The sequence below is a fragment of the Sturnira hondurensis genome, unplaced genomic scaffold, assembly GCF_014824575.4.
Source record: "Sturnira hondurensis isolate 20B ecotype Veracruz unplaced genomic scaffold, ASM1482457v3 Scaffold0022566, whole genome shotgun sequence".
In the NCBI taxonomy this organism is placed as follows: domain Eukaryota; kingdom Metazoa; phylum Chordata; class Mammalia; order Chiroptera; family Phyllostomidae; genus Sturnira; species Sturnira hondurensis.
The window spans coordinates 10324586-10341667 of record NW_028095197.1 but is presented as its reverse complement, the minus strand read 5'-3'; the positions used below and the strand labels follow the sequence as shown (position 1 = coordinate 10341667).

The 17082-nt window shown below is 52.6% G+C and overlaps 1 protein-coding gene across 1 annotated transcript in view; it reads left to right on the top strand.

Moving 5' to 3' along the window:
• Nucleotides 1-3146: 3146 nt before the first annotated feature.
• GABBR2 (gamma-aminobutyric acid type B receptor subunit 2) overlaps nt 3147-17082 on the top strand; it is a 337904-nt gene continuing 323968 nt past the window's right edge. Inside the window, exon 1 of the mRNA XM_037035951.1 lies at nt 3147-3464. Within this exon, the coding sequence (XP_036891846.1) occupies nt 3147-3464 (318 nt within the window). The remainder of the gene's footprint in view (nt 3465-17082) is intronic.

Here is a 17082-nt window from a genome sequence, read left to right as displayed (position 1 = left end):
CACCTCCCCTGCATGCACCTGGTCCTTGCCACCATACCTGGCTTGTTGTAATAACCCACTAACAGGTTTTCCCTGCTTCTGCCCTCCCCTCATACCAGTGATTCTTCACTGGGAAGCCAGTGATTCTGTTGGAATAGATCATGTCACTGTCCCACTCAGTACCCTCTAGTAGTTCCTGCTTCATCATGTGCAAGCCAAAGTCTTGACAATGTCTAGGTCTACCTGAGCCTCTCCGCCTTTGACCTTGGGTGCTATTGCTTTTCCTCCTGCTCACTCCATTCCACCTGGCTGGCTTCCTCACTATTCCTTGAGTGTGCCAGGCACACTCCTGTCTCGGAGCCCTGCCCTTGCTGTTCCTCTACCTGGAACATCAATTGCATGTTTTTCTGACTTACCTCCTTTAGGCCTTTGCTGAAAAGCCACTTCATCATGTCCTTCTGGGACCTCCTCATTTCAAACTGCAGGCCCACCCTGCCAGTCTCAGTCCTCTTTCCTGCTTTATTGTCCATAGCACTTTTCATAAACTGACATACTAAAACATCTTCCTCTTCTTTCTGTTTTTTGTCTCTCTTCACTAGACTGTGAGTTCTATGAGAAGAGGCTTTTAGTCTGGCTTGTTTATTCCTGTATTCTCAGCTCCTAGGACACCACCCAGTACAGTGCAGACACTGCAAGACATTGGGTGAAGGAACAAATGATTATCATAAAGCAAAAGCCTGGACTCTAGTTCTAGAGGAACATGGACTTGAAGTTGGTGACTGAGGGAGGAACTCAGAACCAGGAAGCACACCAGGGATCCAGTTAATTAAACTGGAACACAGGCCAGGGTAGGATCTGGGAACCTGAGGGATGCCCAGACATCAGGAGTGGGGCATGAGATCAGAGGTTGGCCTGAAGCCAGGCTGATGGAGAGTGTCAGGTGCTCCTCAGGTCAGTGTTGATCCCAGTCCATGTGTCTTGGGGCCAGGACACTCCATAAATGGAGACAGAGGGCATGAAAAGCAGGTTGCCAGGCAAGGCCTTCAACCACTTAGTAAATGTCAAGCAAAGTTATCCCAGCTTTCAACTTACTCCCAGGTGTAGGTGTCAGTGGACGCTCCATACTGGCACAGCTCGCAAAGAAAACATAAATAACTAAGGGGAAAAAAGTGAAAATGCTCATTCAGAAATGTGAGCTGAGAAGTTGAGGAATGGCAGATGCCAGAATCCTATGACTAGGAGATGTCTGTGACGTCAAGTGAGACATCAGCTGAGAGAGCATTTGGGGATTGCATTGTCCTTTTTTTTTCCAGATGCTCAGGTGAGCTCTGCCCAGGCAAACCTTCCTGCCCGTGGAGAAGAAAACGCTCCAGTTAGCCAGCAAGGTGGTGCCTGCAGAAGCCTAGAAAGAGGAATTGGGGCAGGGACAATTTGGCAGGGTTTCCCAAGAGCTGTCCAAAGTACTCTCCAGGAGTTGAGCTCAGCCTCCCTTCTTCTTCAAGCTTCCTGAGAACCTGGCCCGTAATCTGGGGCCGCCCCTGCCTGCCTCATTCCAGAAGAGCAAGATTTTGGACATAATCTGGTCCAGCTCTGTCAGAACATGCTTGAGGGAAGTGAGGTCCAGAACAGTCCAGAGACAGGGCAGAGTGCCGGTCCCGCCTGCTGGAGAAGCTGTTCCCGGCCTGGTACCCCTGCATTTGTATAGCGCTCCTGTTGCCTCTAAGGAACTCCGTGCGCTTTGACAAGCTGTGGAAACACTCTGAGCCTCAGTGCATTCACCTGTAAAGTGAGGATGATAAACACAGAACTTCCTTCAGAGGGCTGTTCTGAGGATTACCTTAGAAGGCACATAGTAAGTGTTCTGTGAAGGTTAAACTCCCAACCTTGCTACAAGGTTCAGGATCAAGGATGCTTTCTGATTTGATGACCTACAGAGTCCCCCTCATTAAACACCCCTTGGGATCTGATATTTTAATGATCACGATTTCTAGTCTTCAAGTATGGAGAGACACAGGAGAACAAGGCCCTAGGTCAGATCACAGAACTGCTCTGCCTAAGGTTAGCCAGCGCAGCCATTGCGACCTGGCAGAGAGAAGGCTAAGTCTTGTGGAGCTCGGATGCACGACCCGCTTTGGCCTGAAGACAGTGCTCCTACCCCAGGAGAATTTTAGGGCGGAGCCCTGCGGGAGTGGGGACGCCCGGAGGTCAAATGCCTGGAGGGGGCGGTAGCACTCGCAAGGTGAGGACTTCAGTCTGGCCTGGGTTTGGCAAAGGGCGGCTGCACCGTCTGGTGGGGAGAACCGGGAGGCCCTAAGGGCCGGCCGGCCCACCACCAGAGCATCAAGGAAGTATTGCAGCGCCGGCAGCGTCTTCGGCTGCCCCTTCAGGCTGGGTCAAGGCCTCCTGAGAACCCGCGCAGAGCAGGAAAGCATAGGCTGCAGGTTCCCCTACACGCCTCCGTGGCGCATTCACCACCCAGACCTCTGAAAAGCAGTCCCAACCCACTGGGCAGGTGCTGCAGGAAGCGCTCGGGAGAGCATCGGCTGGGCCACTCATCGTTCCCCGATCTCCTTCCTCGGGCAGCGGCAGCCCGCGCGGCGAAGGATCAGGGACGCGTGTGTGCGTGTGCTGGGAAGGCGGCCCTCCCCGCTGCAGCCGCAGCGCCAGCGCCTCCCCCTCCCCGGGCGCGCACAGCCCGTCCCCGTCCCCGGAGGCGGCTCGAGCCGCCGCCGAGCAGCCTCGCCTTCGCCTCCCGCGTTTCCTGCCGCCTGCCCTCCCCCGGCCGGGCTCTAGGAGCTGCCGCTGAGCAGCTCCCGGCGGGAGAGCGGTTCAGAGCGCACACGGGGGCGGGCGGAGGCGGCCGGGTTCTAGGCGGCCGTGCGGGAGAGAGGCGCGCGAGGAGACGCCGGCCCCCCTCTCTGCGTTTGGAAGCTCGCTCTCCGCCTCCCGCACTTCGCTCGCTCCCACCCCTTCCCAGCGTGATTGATCCGTCACGGGCGCCGCCGCTGCCGCGGAGGCCGTTCTGAGCCAAGCCGGAGCCCGAGCCGGAGCCGGAGCCCGGGCCCGCGCCATTGCGCGGGCGCCGCGGGGAGAGCTTGGCGCGGGGCGGCGGGCCGGGCCAGGCCATGCGGGCCGAGTGAGCCGGCGCCCGCAGCCCGCGGCGCGGCATGGCTTCCCCGCGGAGCTTCGGGCAGCCCGGGCCGCCGCCGCCGCCGCCGCCGCCCGCGCGCCTGCTGTTGCTCCTGCTGCTGCTGCTGCTGCTCCCGCTGGTGCCCGGGGCCTGGGGCTGGGCGCGGGGTGCCCCCCGGCCGCCGCCCAGCAGCCCGCCGCTCTCCATCATGGGCCTCATGCCGCTCACCAAGGAGGTGGCCAAGGGCAGCATCGGGCGCGGCGTACTTCCCGCGGTGGAACTGGCCATCGAGCAGATCCGAAACGAGTCGCTCCTGCGCCCCTACTTCCTTGACCTGCGGCTCTACGACACCGAGGTGAGTGTCCGGCCACCCGCGCCGTCGGGGCAGTGGTGAGCAATGGAGGAGGGATGTGTTGGGCAGAGGTAAGCTTCGGTCCTTGGGCAGAGTCCTGATTGACCGGTCCATGCCTGACGAGAGCATCTCGAGCGGGTGCTCGAGCTCCCACCGGGCTCGGCTCGCACAGCTGCTACCAAGATTTGTTGAGCATCTCATTCCTCTGGGATTGTATGTGTGTATGTATGTGTTTGACGTATAGAAGACTAGTGTCTTCAACTGGACCCCCCAAAAGGCCTACAGTGGGTACCCCTTCCCAGGTCCGGCTGATAGGGCTATGGAGTGCCGGGTCGGAGGAACAGGCGCATTGACTGCAAACTGGGCCAACCTGGGTTGGAGAGGCCACCGGCCTGCTCGAGGGCCCCCAGGAGAGCTGAGCCGCTCTCTGAGGTCCGGAGAGCTCCGGGACCCGAGGGGCCAGCGCGCGCAGCGGGGCCGGGCTCCAGGTGCTCGCCAGCGCCTCAGGGTCCGCACAGCGCCGGCAGGTGTGGGGTCTCTGGCTCTGCAGCGCTGCTACCTGGATGTGGCCGGCGCTACCTGTGGCCGGAGGAGACCCTCTCGGGTTAGTTGCTCAGAATGTGCCCTGAGCAGGTCTCGCCCCGATACGCGGGGGAGTCCAGCTGCGCTGCTGCTGTTGGCCCGGCAGCTGCAGGCGCAGTTTCTCTAGGCGCAGACTTGAAGCACGGACTTGGAGCGCAGTAGCGGGCTCGCCCTCCCGGCCTCCTTCTCCGAGGGGAGCAGAGGAGCCGAGAGCTTCTTAAGCCCATCTTAAGCCCCCTCCTCACACCTTCGGTTTGGGTTCCGACTGAAGCCCTAGCTTGGACCTGCACAGCAGCTACGGGCCTGTGGTTCGCAGACTGGGCTTGGAGGAGCGACTGCCGGCCGCGCGAGGTCGGGTTTGCGAGTTTTTCGGACTAAGGTTGCCCCTATGCTCCGGCCGCAGAGTCTGAGACGCGGCCTGAAGGGGGCAGTGATTTCCTGTGCAGTAAGCTCTGTTGGCGCCTCTTCCACCGCGCCAAGCCTGGCGGAGGCGCTGGGCTCGACTCTGGCTTCCTGGGGCTCTCCGAGCACTTAAGCTAGAGCCCAGGTGTAGACCCTATTGGAGAGGAGGGTCGCGCTGCCACGCTGATCATTCAGCAGGGGCTTTGCTTCCTTCTCTTTCTGGCCCTTTTTTGGTCCCTGGGGAAAGGGTAGAAATCTCGATTGCATCTCATTCCCCGTCATCCCCCCCTTCACGGATGAACCAGCCTGCTCTGTACTGTAAATAAAAGGTGAAGGAACGGGTGACAGTTGGTGGCGGCGCAAAGGCTGCTGCAAGCCAAGAGGCTTCCTCTATTCGGAGAGGATGCAAGCTGGAGGGCTGTGCAGAGGGAACCCGTGCGTGGAATCATTTTTGAATGACATTCCCAACGCCCTCATCTGTGCCCTACCACTTCAAGTTCTCTGGGGTACTTGCCCTGCACACGTAAATGGAGAGGAGGATGCAGTTACTCAGAGGCACATCTTCTCTGCACTGCTTCTCTGTTGCTTCCATGCACATTCTTTTCGAAAGGGACACAGGAGAGCCAATTCTTTGGAGACAAAAACATTTGTAGACAGGGCAGCTCTGCTTGCATCATCACCAAGTACTGTCAGCTGCATAATGTTTTCATCATCAATTTATCCCTTCAGAAAGCTTCTCTGGGAGAGATTTCACACTCGCTTGCTTGTGGCAGAAAAGGGATGGGTGCTCGGTTTCAGAGTGTTGGTCGAAGCTTTTAATTTTATTTTTCAAGTGTGTCTTGGTGACTCTCCGAGTGAGAATGCCCAGAGACAGGAGGATAGGAGGCCGGCGGAAGGCTCTTTGGTTGGTGGGACTCTGGGGGAAGCATCAGGAAGGAGGACAGGGGTAATATCAGCCTCATGCAAACAGGATGCACCTTTCGCTCTGTGAAGGGGCGCAGAGCATGGGCATTGGCGTGGGTTGGACCTGGGTGCTAGTGAGAAACAGGTTATCTTCCCCCTTGGTGACCTTGAGTGAGGTATCGAATCTCTCTAAGCCTGGAGCTCCACACCTGAAGAAGTGGAGCTGTTCTGTGCACTCTGCAGGTTGGTGGGGTGGCGCTGGAGGGAGATAACAAGCCCGAGTGGAAAAGGCTTTGAGCTGCTGGGCTCCGAGGCCAGTGCTCCATCTGGCGTGCTGTAAGCACTAAATAACTGTTTTCTGCCTCCCTTCCTTCGTTTTCCTTTGGTGTGGATTCACAGGAAAGACCTTGAGACTTTAGGTGGTCCAGGATAAAATGGTCACAGCAAAAAGATTAAGACTGTTTATTTGTTTTTCTTGTTTTTGAAAGCTCGAAGAGAGTCACTGAAGTGATAGCCAGAAAAAAAGAAATGCCGTCTTACAGTCAAAGAATTATGTTACCTCCTGCCGTGAGGTGTCACGTTTGGGGGAATAGAGTGCCCGGGGGACATAATACCTAATTTTTTTAAGTGGCCCATCTTTAGAGTAGATGTCCTTTCTCTCTGAGCTGAAGTGAAGGAAGGATCAGTCTGTGTAATCCCAGCAAAAGCCACAGTTACCTGAAGGGTGTTTAGGGCCTGTACTGGAATGTCCGGGGCCTGTTTGATTCAGATGCACTGTTATTCTGCCTTGTGTGTCCTTCCTAATCACCTGCTGGCTGTGTCACTTGTTGAACACAAGACGGATGTGGCGAAGTGATTCTGGCTTGTCTTTGCTGACATTTGCTGTCAGTCAGTGGCTGGAGACTGTGGGCAGCAGAGATGGCCTGTGTCCACACAGCCGCCAAGGAGATGGGGATTTAGCAAGGAATGGGTTAATCTGATCACTGGAACAGCTTGTCTCAATACAGGAGGCTCCTGCTTGCGTGTGTTGGTGTTCCTCCCTCGGCTGTAATGAGATTAGTGACAGAACTTTGAAAGCCCCATTCAGTGACTTGTGTTGGTAAAAATGAAACATCTCAACAGAGCATCTGCTAGTCAAGACCTCTTTTCTCTGGTGTACCTCAGATCACCTTAGCAAATACTTCTTTTTGTATTCCAAGGAAGATTTGAATGTAAAAACATAAGCAAGACAACAGGTAAAAGGAAGCATCAGAAACCCTATAGAGACAGAAATTACTGTACCAAGAACCCGAGTTAAAATGCTCATTTTGGAGTATTAAATTTTAACTCTGAGCTTCCTGGCAGTCAAAGTAAGAAGGTAAACATCACGGATTCCATTTCTTACATGTTTGATTAAAAGATTCTGATGGTATCCTTTTTACAAAAAGTTTTGCAGGAGATTCAGGAAGGTTCTTCCCATTGTGGTTTCTCGATCTTGGTAACCATGTTAATAAAATAAATTATAACCAAGAAATGAATCTTGTAATGGTTGGCTTTTTTCAGTTTGGTTACTGTTCATTTTAGAAAATAGAAAATTATAGAGAAACATGAAGAAAAATAAAACTATCCACAATGCACCGGCACAAAGTTAATCACATTTAATAATTAGTGTTATTCCCTTTCCAGTTGCCAGTGTTTACTACTATTTTATGTACTTGTGCCCTTTTGTATTTTGTTTCATTCAGCTGACGTTATATCATGGGTAATTTCTTCATGTCCTCAAATCTTCTTTGCAAAAATGATTTTTGCAATTGTGAACCATTCTATTCTTCAGGTGCACAAGTGTTAAATCATTGCCTCCTTGTTGGATTTATGTTTCCACACTTGTTACTTTTTAAAATTATCCTGTCACAAACTTAGGAAAACTTCAGGAGCCGAAGGAGCACATTCCAGGTGTGCACCTGCCTCTCAGGGCATCTGCCCAGATGCAGGGTCCAGAGGAAACCTAGTGATTGGTGAGCACATCCTGTCCTCGAGTGGCTTTGCCAGCGATCTGTTCTCTCATTCACTGTGCCTTAGAAGGGACCCAAATGACTGTTGGATGGAGGCCGAGCTTTTCGCGAGGTCTGAGTACGGCTCAGCGGGCATTAACTGAGCACCCACTGCAGCTGCTGGTGCTGCAGAAGGAGGCGAAACCCAGCCCTGGGCTCAGGAGAGGAGCTGCTGCCTAGGGGAGAACAGAGCAAGGCCACAGTTGTCATCCTCAGTGGAAGATGGTGATCGTGGTGACGGTTGCATAATTCTGGGAATATACTGAAAACCATAGAATCGTATATTTTAAAAGAATAAATGTTACGATGTATGAATTCTAGAGTTCAATAGAACTGTGGGTAGAAATAAAAAGATAGAAAATTGTCTCTTTTATTATCAGGCTCACATCTTACAACCCCACTGCCCAATCATGGCACCTGGCCCTTAGTAGGTATGGCTCAGATTTCTTGTTGCACGTGATAGAAACCCACTTTTAATTGGTTCAGATGACTGAAAAATCCTGGAGTAGATTGTGTGCAGGCATGGCTGAATCCAGGGACACAAATGACATCTTTAAAAAATCTCTCTCCATCTCTTAGCTCTGATTTCTTCCGTATTTGGCTTCACTCTCAGGCAAGCTCTCTGCATGTGGTGGCGGAGATGGCCCTTCGCAGCTGCAAGTTTACGAATTCCCAGTTTAGAAACCCCAGGAAGAAGAGTGTTTCTCTCCCGACTGTTTCAGTAAAAATCCCAAGGTCTGTTCTCATTGGTTTGAATTGGGTCATATGTCCGTCCCTGAACCAATCACATGACACTCATGGGCCTAGGACACCTGCCAGCCTTTCATGGAGGGGAAACCGACAGTTAACAGTAAACATGTTTAGGTATTAGATTGCACAGTCTAGAAATATAAGCATAGGCTTTAACTATTCAATAATTGTGTCGCTTATTTCAGTTGCCACATATTTTATACTCAAAGATTAAGAAAATATGCTAGTCACTTACAGTCAAAGATTATAAAGTACGGAGACAGGTCCTCGAGGTCTGCCTATGAAGCAAGTTCTAGGAAAAATGTTTGAAAGTACACATTGCTTGGAATAACAGAAAAATATGGCTAGTTACGCACAAAACGGTGATAGTTTAAAACGGTGATTTTCAACCGGTATGTCACAAAAATTTTTAAAACATGCCAACACTTGACAGGGGCATTGACCTCTTTTCCCTTAAATTGTCCAAAAACAAAAAATGACAACAGCCAACTCAACAATAGCTGTTTGGTGTGAATAAATCAAAATTATAGCTATTTTTTGTCAGATTAGCAAAAAATATATTTTTTGGTGTGCCACTGAATTTTAGTCATTAGTTTGTGTGTGCCATCAGATGACACATGTGAAAACCAGTGGGTTAAACAAAAGCAATTGTCACAAGAGATTTAGTTTCTGCCTTTTGTTTTAAAGATAATGTCACTAGTGCACAGTCATGAAATATCTCGCAGAACCTTGATTCTTCAACCCAGTTAGATCCCTGAGCGCAATGACAAAGTCACCAGACAAGATGACGTCAGGAGCTGAATTAATCAGACCAAGCAAAGCCACTGGAGCTCACACCAGTCAGCTTTGTCCAGGACCCCAACCCTCCACCTTTGCCTGTAAAAACCCTTGAATAAAAGGATCCGGGAGTTCAGATTTTGAGTGCTGGCTCGCCAGTCTCCTGGCCTGGCGCCCTGCCAGTACACTGCCTTAATTTCCCCACTGTAAAACTCAGCGTTCAGTATTGGGCTCTGCTTTGTGTCAAGAGGGCAGACCCTCTTCAGTTTGGTAACAGAGGGAGAGGGGGGCAAGGCTAGCCCCACCCTGTTATGCGAATACAGAGCAGAACAGAGGCGATTCCTTGAAGGACGTCTGAAGCTGCTCAACAGGCGTGGATGGCAGGTGGGACTGATCCCGGATATCCACAAGGGCAGGCACTTGGGCACTGCTGAATTCAATAATGAAACAATAGAACCAGGGCCATTAAGAGAAAGGGAAGATCCTATCTAGGTCAAGAGTCTCCTAGATACGAAGTAACGATGGGCCTGGAAGATGGATGTAATGTTGACACAGAGAGGTAGGGGCTCAGGGAAACAGAGACTGGATCTCAGGAAGGGCCCCCAGAGCCACAGGATAGAGGCAACAAAGTGCACGGTGTGTTTGGGAAGCAGGAACTTGTGATCTTTTTACCCAAGTGCAGGGTTTGTGGAGGGAAAGGTAGCCGGGCGGTGGGTGTGGAAGGCCTCGAATGCCTTGTCAAGAAGGTTGGACTTTACCCTGGAGCTGTGAGAGCTGTGGGAGAGTTTGGAACACCAGTGTGACGTGATCGGGCTGGAGGAATGGAGAGGCTGGATAGTGGATAAGTGCGCCTGGGGACCGAGAAGCCGGGAAGCTACTGTAGTAGTTGCAGGGAGAGACACTGAGGCTTGAACAGAGGTGGTGAGGCAGTGAGAGGCTGCGAAGGCGAACCGGTAGTGCTGAGACCTGACAGGGCAGGAGGGGCAGCAGAGAGGGAGCGTGAGGGTGGGCAGTACCTGGTGGGCAAGACAGTTGCTGAAGTCACTGTAGGGGAATTAGGAGAGGGGGCCTGGGCAGCTCCGCTCCAGAAGCTTCGGCTGCCCTAGATCCCGGTGCCTGTTGCACGAGCTCCTTGCATCCCTGTTGGGTACCACTTACCAGCTTGGTGACCTTGGACAAGTCCCTCTGCCTCCCTTTCTTCATTTATAAAATGGATCTAATCTACCAACTGCCTTAGAAGGTGGGTGGGGAATAAATGAGACCACCCAAGTAAATCATCAAATCAATGCTTGGTCCACTGTGAGTGCTTGGCAAACGTTCACGGCAACATTGTCACCATTATTGTCCTTCCTGTACTATATGGGGTTGGTTATGCTGACCTCCCAGGGCTGTAGTAAGGAATCTACATAACGGGTGTAGAACCTCAAAACACGATGTAAATGAAATGCAGTGCTATCTGTGATCTTGTTTTCCAACACTGGTTGCTGAGAGGCATGTTGGAGAAGGAGGACGCGAAGACAAGATCTTTATTAGTGTGTATCTCCCAGCACACCTTCCACTCTGCCATGTGGCGTGGCCATATTTGACTCTCTCCCCCATTGGACTGAAGCCTGTCTGTTCCCCCAGGGTCTTCTGTGCAGTGGGCATCAGCCAATGTTTGCTGAGCCGAGCTGTACATGAATAAATAAGAATCTGCTTCTTGAATTAGCATCCCATAAAATGAATGGTTTTTTTTTTTCAGATCTCTTCCGGGGTTCTTCACCCTCCCTACCCCTGGACTTAGGTGACCTCACATATCAGGGTCAACCTGCCTTCCAAACTGTCATTGCTTTTTGCCTGTTCCCCCCAGCACTGGCTCCTGAGTTTCCCTAGCAGGTGGGCCATGCCCTTGCCTGTGCCAGTCCCCATCCATTTCCTCAGACCTAGCCAGACACCCATGGGGATGGTGGGTGGAGCTAACACTCTGGGGCCTGTTTAGTCCCCCGAATCGGACTCACAGTTCTGGCTCTCTAACTGCACCTGCAAAGGAGTGTTCTCTGTGCGTTTGGCCTGTGCTCCTGTGGGCACAGAGTAACATCAGCTTCTCACAGAGATCTAAGATCTTGGCAGGGAAATGAGGAAGCCGGAAGTGCAAGGTAGCTGTGCAAACAGAAGTGCTCTTAGTCGGCGTGGACTAGGCTCTGCTGCGTTAATAAACAAATGCTGAAACCTCTGCCGCTTAACACAGTAAAGTGTGTCACTCACCCACAGTCAGTGTGTGTCAGAGGTCCTCCTGGGTGGCCGTCCTCCAACACATGGGACCCAGGCTGTGTTGTGTTGTGACTCTCCCTCCTGTGGCTTCAGGAAGATGGGGGTGTGGAGGAATCTGTGGTGGAGGAATCTGTGGTGGAGGAACTCAGAATTTGAACTGTCCTTTCTGGGCAGGAGCACGTATCATTTCCAATACACATTGCAATGACCGGAAGTGGTCAGCGGTCAACCGAACCTCCAAGGAGGCTGGGACGTGCAGAAGAGCATGTGGGTGCTGTGGAGGCTGGTCATTCTGGTCCTTCAGGAAGCACATGCCAAGATGGATTTAGGAGTGCAAGAGTTCTTGGGGCTAGTTCCCGTGAAAGAGGAGGCAGGGAGAGCCTCAGACCGAGGCGCTGACACCTGTGAAAGGCGAGGGGGCAGGGAGCACAGTTGGGAGGGAAGAGTCTCAGATTGGGGTGCAGCTCTCAGAAAGTCGGGGCCAGCCCAGTGGGGTGCACTGGAGCAGAGATTGCCCACCTCAGGGTTCCCATATTGTACCGAAAGAGTGAGGCTCTAGAATGCCTGCCCACTTCCATCTTGGGCTGCAGGGCTGCCGGGGAGATTGTGCCCTTAGCTTCGTTAAATGTGGAGACAGATCTTGAAGCTGTGACTGAAGGCTGGCAGCTGACTGTGCCGCTCCTGCAGGTTCTCTCTTCGAAGAAGAGCCGAGCAGCCCATCGAGGCGGCTGCCACAGACACTGCCCGTGTCTGCCCCGGCACCCTACGGCTTCACGCTCGGGTTGGAAGAACTTTCTGCCTGGCTGTGCTCCAGGTTCTGGAATGGATGACACACAGGCCTGGCCCTTGAGGAGCTCCCTGTCTAAACCAGTGGCCAGGACAGAAACCATTGCGGGTGGTGTGATCCAGCCCTGGAAGGGGACGGCAGAGGAGGCTGGGAATGCACGCCCTGTCTGGAGGTGACTGTTTGGCCATTCCCCATGTTGTTTGGGAATGAAATGCAAGTGACGTCTTGTTGCTTACTTTTCTGGTTATTTCTTTTGGTTCTAGGAAAGTGAGAAAATTAAATGGCACAGTTTGCCCAGTGAGCATCCGCATTCATCTGCTCCTTTATTTTATTCTTTTTCTCTCTGCTTATGCGGCGATGTGCAGCGAGGCTGGTAGGATGCCTTCCTCCATGTACCTTTCTAGGAACGAGCAGGTGTGCCTGGCTGATGGGGGTGTGACCATGGGAGTGCGAACCCCACGTGGGTCTGGCGGTCTGGGTCCTGGTGTTAGGTTAGTTGCCCAGACCACAGGGAGCTCTTCTCTCCTCTCTGTGAATCGTGGCATGAATTGAGGATCTGTGCTCTGTCATAAGCACCAACAGGGCAGACTCTTGGTGTGTCCAGCTCCCTCGTGACCCACCCCCCCCCCGCCAGGGACTAGCCCAGCACAGAGCAGGAGCTCAATAAATACTGAACAAACAAGTAGATCCAAAAGCCTGGAACTTTGCTTTTTGGTTCTAAGAGGATGTATGGGTATACTTTAAAGAAATTGAGGGAGTGCTTTGTAGGGCAAGCCATGTGGGGTGAGCTTCCTACTTGCTCTTTTTTGTTCTTTGGTGCTTTGGGGGGCCCTGTGTGTGGGGGGTGCCAAGGAGAAAGGGTACATGTCGGATGTTCCAAAAGGAGATTATGTGTAGAGCTGGTGTGAATCTCCTGTCCCCCGACAGGCATGCCCAGCATCCTCTAAGACACATGAAAGCCTAGGAAAGGTCTCACCATCTGAGAACTAGTATGGTTTCAGGAAATAGATTTATTGGAAAATTCTTTAGCCAGCAGTCGGTGGACGTAAGCGTCAGGCTCTGCCCTTCCACTTCCACTTGCAGGGAACGTGAGAGCCAACAGAGGCTGGTCTGGGCCGTGGTCCCAGCAGAAGTCCCAGGAGGAAAGCCCAGTCGTCAGCCTTGTGAGCCAGGTAGTGAAGTGACAGGCCTGGGTAGAGTGAACAAAGAGGGGCCTTGGGACCCCGCACACAGCAGGACGTACTCCTGCCCCCCTGCTCTTGGGCTGCAAGCTTCTGCTCTTTCCCCTTCCATGGTCAGGACAGACTTAGGGACCAGGGAAACTCAGTCTGGGGGCAACCGTCTTCCTGACCTGGTTTTAGTTGGTACCCCAAGTCCAACAGATAAGGAAGTTCATTAGAACCGTGTACAAAGAGTAAATTGATTAGTTTAAGGTTTCAGGGTCTTGGAATTCTTGCCTGAGTAGAGGGCAACACTGTGACACCTTTGGGGGCTGATGAAGAGCATTCTTTTGCCAATTTTCTACTTTTCCAGGTTTTTTTTTTACCCATCTACAATCCTGAGAGGATAAAGTGTCATTGTCCTCTAGAAAATTAGTGGCAGATCCAAAGTACTGAGTAAATGGATTCATCTATCTTCATCAGCGCCACGTCCACAGCTGCTGGCTGGAGCGGACCCCTTCTCCTGCCATTTGGCAAGGACATCGTCAGTCACCGTTCTGATAAAATCTAGCCAGGGAAGGACCTGGTGGAGCGATCCATTCCTGCTGCTCTCATGCCGCAGGGTCAGGAGGTGGAGGAGAGAAAATGGTACTTTCGTGCTCTGCTCACGATGCACTTGACTCGGTTCAGAGGGAGCTGATTTTGAAAGCAGCCGCCCTCATTACATTCACTGTATTAACTGAGTTGCCTTGTTTCTAGGACTGCTCAGTCACCGGCGCTTTTCTGAGAACACTCAGAGCGGTGTCGGGGTCCTGGCAGACGGGCCCCGGAAGCGCACTCCAGGATGTGGGTTCAGAGCCTTGCTCACACTCCCACCCAGCCCAGCTCGGAGGGCCTTGACTTTGGTGGAAGGAGAACCGACCCTCCCATCAGCCCTCAAAGCGTCCTTTGGGGCCCAGCGGACCCTTCTGAGCTCCTTGCTGGACTCTGGGTGTTCTAAAAATATTGGGAAACCTTCGGAGAACTTCTAGTTCTGCCATACACCGAGGACAAGGACACGTTTAGTTTCAATCATGTAGGAGAAAGAAAACAGAATGTAACAACCACAGATCACCTTCATCCTGTGCTTAGCATGTGTCCAGGTTTACGTCAGGTGCTTTGCCCCATCACTCATTCAATGCTCATGAAAGTCTGATGGGATAGGTGCCGTTACTGTCTGCATTTAACAGTCCGGGCTCAGAGAGGTGAAGTGACTGACTTAACATCACAACAACCCAGTCGTGAGCTGGGATGTTAAACTGGGTGGTCGGACTTAGATCTCTACTGCTCAGGCACTGAGTGAAACAGCGTCGAGTCATCTTGCTCCCATGGAAGACAAGTCCATGGTGAGTCCATCTCCCTACCTGGCTCACGCAGATCCGCTCTCCACACCCCTTTTACCTGCAGAACTCGTCACTTCCGGCAAGTGTCCTCTCGGAGTGCCTGTGCCTGTGTGTGTCTTTCCTGTTAGACTTAGGTTATCTCAAGGGCAGCAGTGCTGCCTCCTTTATACGCCTACTTGGAGCTCGGGCTTGCTAAGCACCTACTCTGTGTCAGACCTGGGGCTGGTTACCGGGCTTGTAGTGATGAGCCGGGACCAGCCATGCTCTCAAAGGCACAGGCCCTGGGGACCGTCACCCTGCAGCATGAGAAGTGTGATGGTGTAGCCTGGGTCAGGGGCAGGGGCTGTCCCCTGGGTGCAGAGGACACACAGGAACACTGACCCAGCACTCCGGTCAGGTGGCTTCCCCACCTGCTACCCTGTAGGGACCCACTATTGTCCTGGGACTCTTCTGGGAACAACACTGTTGCTGGTGGCCTTGCACACCCTGTGGAGTCTGCCCGGCCCTCTCCCCAGCTTCCAGTCTGAGTACTCTCCCCTCTTCCTCTGGGCTCGGACGCACAGGCCTTTTGTTCCCTGGGTGGGTGTGCTCCCTGCCGCACAGGGCCTTTGCACGAGCAACACCCCCATGCCTGGAGGGCTTTTGCCACCTCTCTTCATCTGCAGACACCAGATCAGGTGTGCTTTCTCTAACCTCCCTGCTCAGGAGAAACCCCATCACGTTTTCTTGGAGAACATGAACCTTTCCTTCCAGGTGCTCATCACAGTTACTTTTACACTGTTCAATTGTTGGTCGTTGCAGGTGTTCCCCTGTTCCCCCGGGACTGTGGACTCTGTGAGTGCGAGAACGGGTCTGTCTTAGTTCACCGTAGTGCCCAGCACAGTTTCTAGCACATAGTAGGTGCTTCATAAATATTTACAGAATGACTGAGTGGAGGAACGCTGAGAGGTTTGGGAGAGTGATCTGGACGTTTATAGTAGCTTGCTCTGCGCTGTCCCATGCCTGCATGGTGCCGGGGAGACGGCTGGGCCCCATGGAAAGAGAATCACATTTGGAACCAGACGGCTTATGTGTGAGTGTGGGCAGTGTTCCCCCACTGAGCCTCAGTGTCCTCATCTGGAAACTGGGGAGGTTACTTTCTCAGAGGGGTATTTCGAAGGTTGAGATGGAGCAGTCATGTGAAGAATGGGGCATAAGGAGCCAGACTGAGTAGGCGTCCACTGAATCTCGCTGCTCTTTCATTACAATGCGTATGAAAATGTAAAACACTGTGCAGTCACCTAGGAACTGGATCTTATTTAAGGTGGGGGACTATGGGTTTGAGGCCGATGGAGAAGGGAGTGACTGTGTCTGAGCTCGACTGAACGAGTTTTCTAAGTGAAGTGGCTGTTTCTAAGTCCCAACCATTTCCAGAAGAGTCTTAGGTGCCCTGAGAGGCCAGTGGTGGTGAGCCTTGGGCCTCCAGGCTAAGTTTTTGTCCCAGTGAAGTCCTTGTAGCTCTGTGCTGTCACCACTGGCTATTGCCCACTGCCATGGTGGCTGTGAGCTGGGCCGCACGAATGCACAGCATATCTGTGAGCAAGGAAGCGGAGGCCTGCATCCCAGCATGGCCCCTGGCGCACTGCAAATGCTTAGCCAATGCTTTTTTCATGCATGGTGCTACACACAAGGTGAAGTATAACAATTTTGGATAAAATCACAGCTGGGCCTCTAAATGGAGCAGAGGGAGAAGACAGTATCAGGCTTCTGTGAGGAAAGACTGTTCCAGTTGAGTCTTGGATTTGGAAGCGAGAGAGACATCCTATGTGAAAAGAACACATTTCCCTTCAGGCTTCAGGGATATGTCTTTTAGCTTGGAGGGCAGAGTGGTTCCGTGGAAAGGGCTCTGCACTTAGCATGGGTGACCTATCTCTGATAGTCACTAGTGGATGACCTTGAACTAGTCATTTAACCTCCCTACACACCTTGATTTTCTTGTCTACAAAATGGGAATGAAATGCCGGTCCTGCTTCCCCATAGAGTTTTTTGTGGAGATCACTGAGGAGAGGTGTGGGGGAAGTCAGGGTGCTGGGGTGTTCTGACCCTCGCAGGTTGTCTTACAGGCACGACTAGAAAGAGATGTAGTTACCATGTCCTCCTCCCAACTATCAGAGGTCTTAGAAAGAAAGCCATCTGTCTTCGACAGGTGTCAGGTGCAACACCCCCCACAGCCATACTCTCCAGTTAGGGTCCCAGGGCGGAAACCTGGGGGGTGTGGGAGTGAGGGAGGCTGTCTGCTGTGAGTAGTGGTTGGGGATCCAGACCAACAGTGGGGGCCCAGCCCTCACATCATAGGGGTCGGTATATTTGAGGGTTGGGCACGCCAGCTCGAAATATGAAGGGCCCAGACGGGGCCAGTCCATGGCAGCCTAGGAGTCGGTGGCCGAGATGCGCATGTACTGTGCTGATAGTACTTATTTTCTCCCAGAAGAGCTTTGGCTCTTCCCAAGTAGATGTGAAGTATTCAGTTGAGAATTCAGAATTCTCGACCAGGCAAGGTGAAGATGATGAGGTTGGGAGGTTTGGGGACCCCGCTTGCCTCCCAGCTACCACATCCAG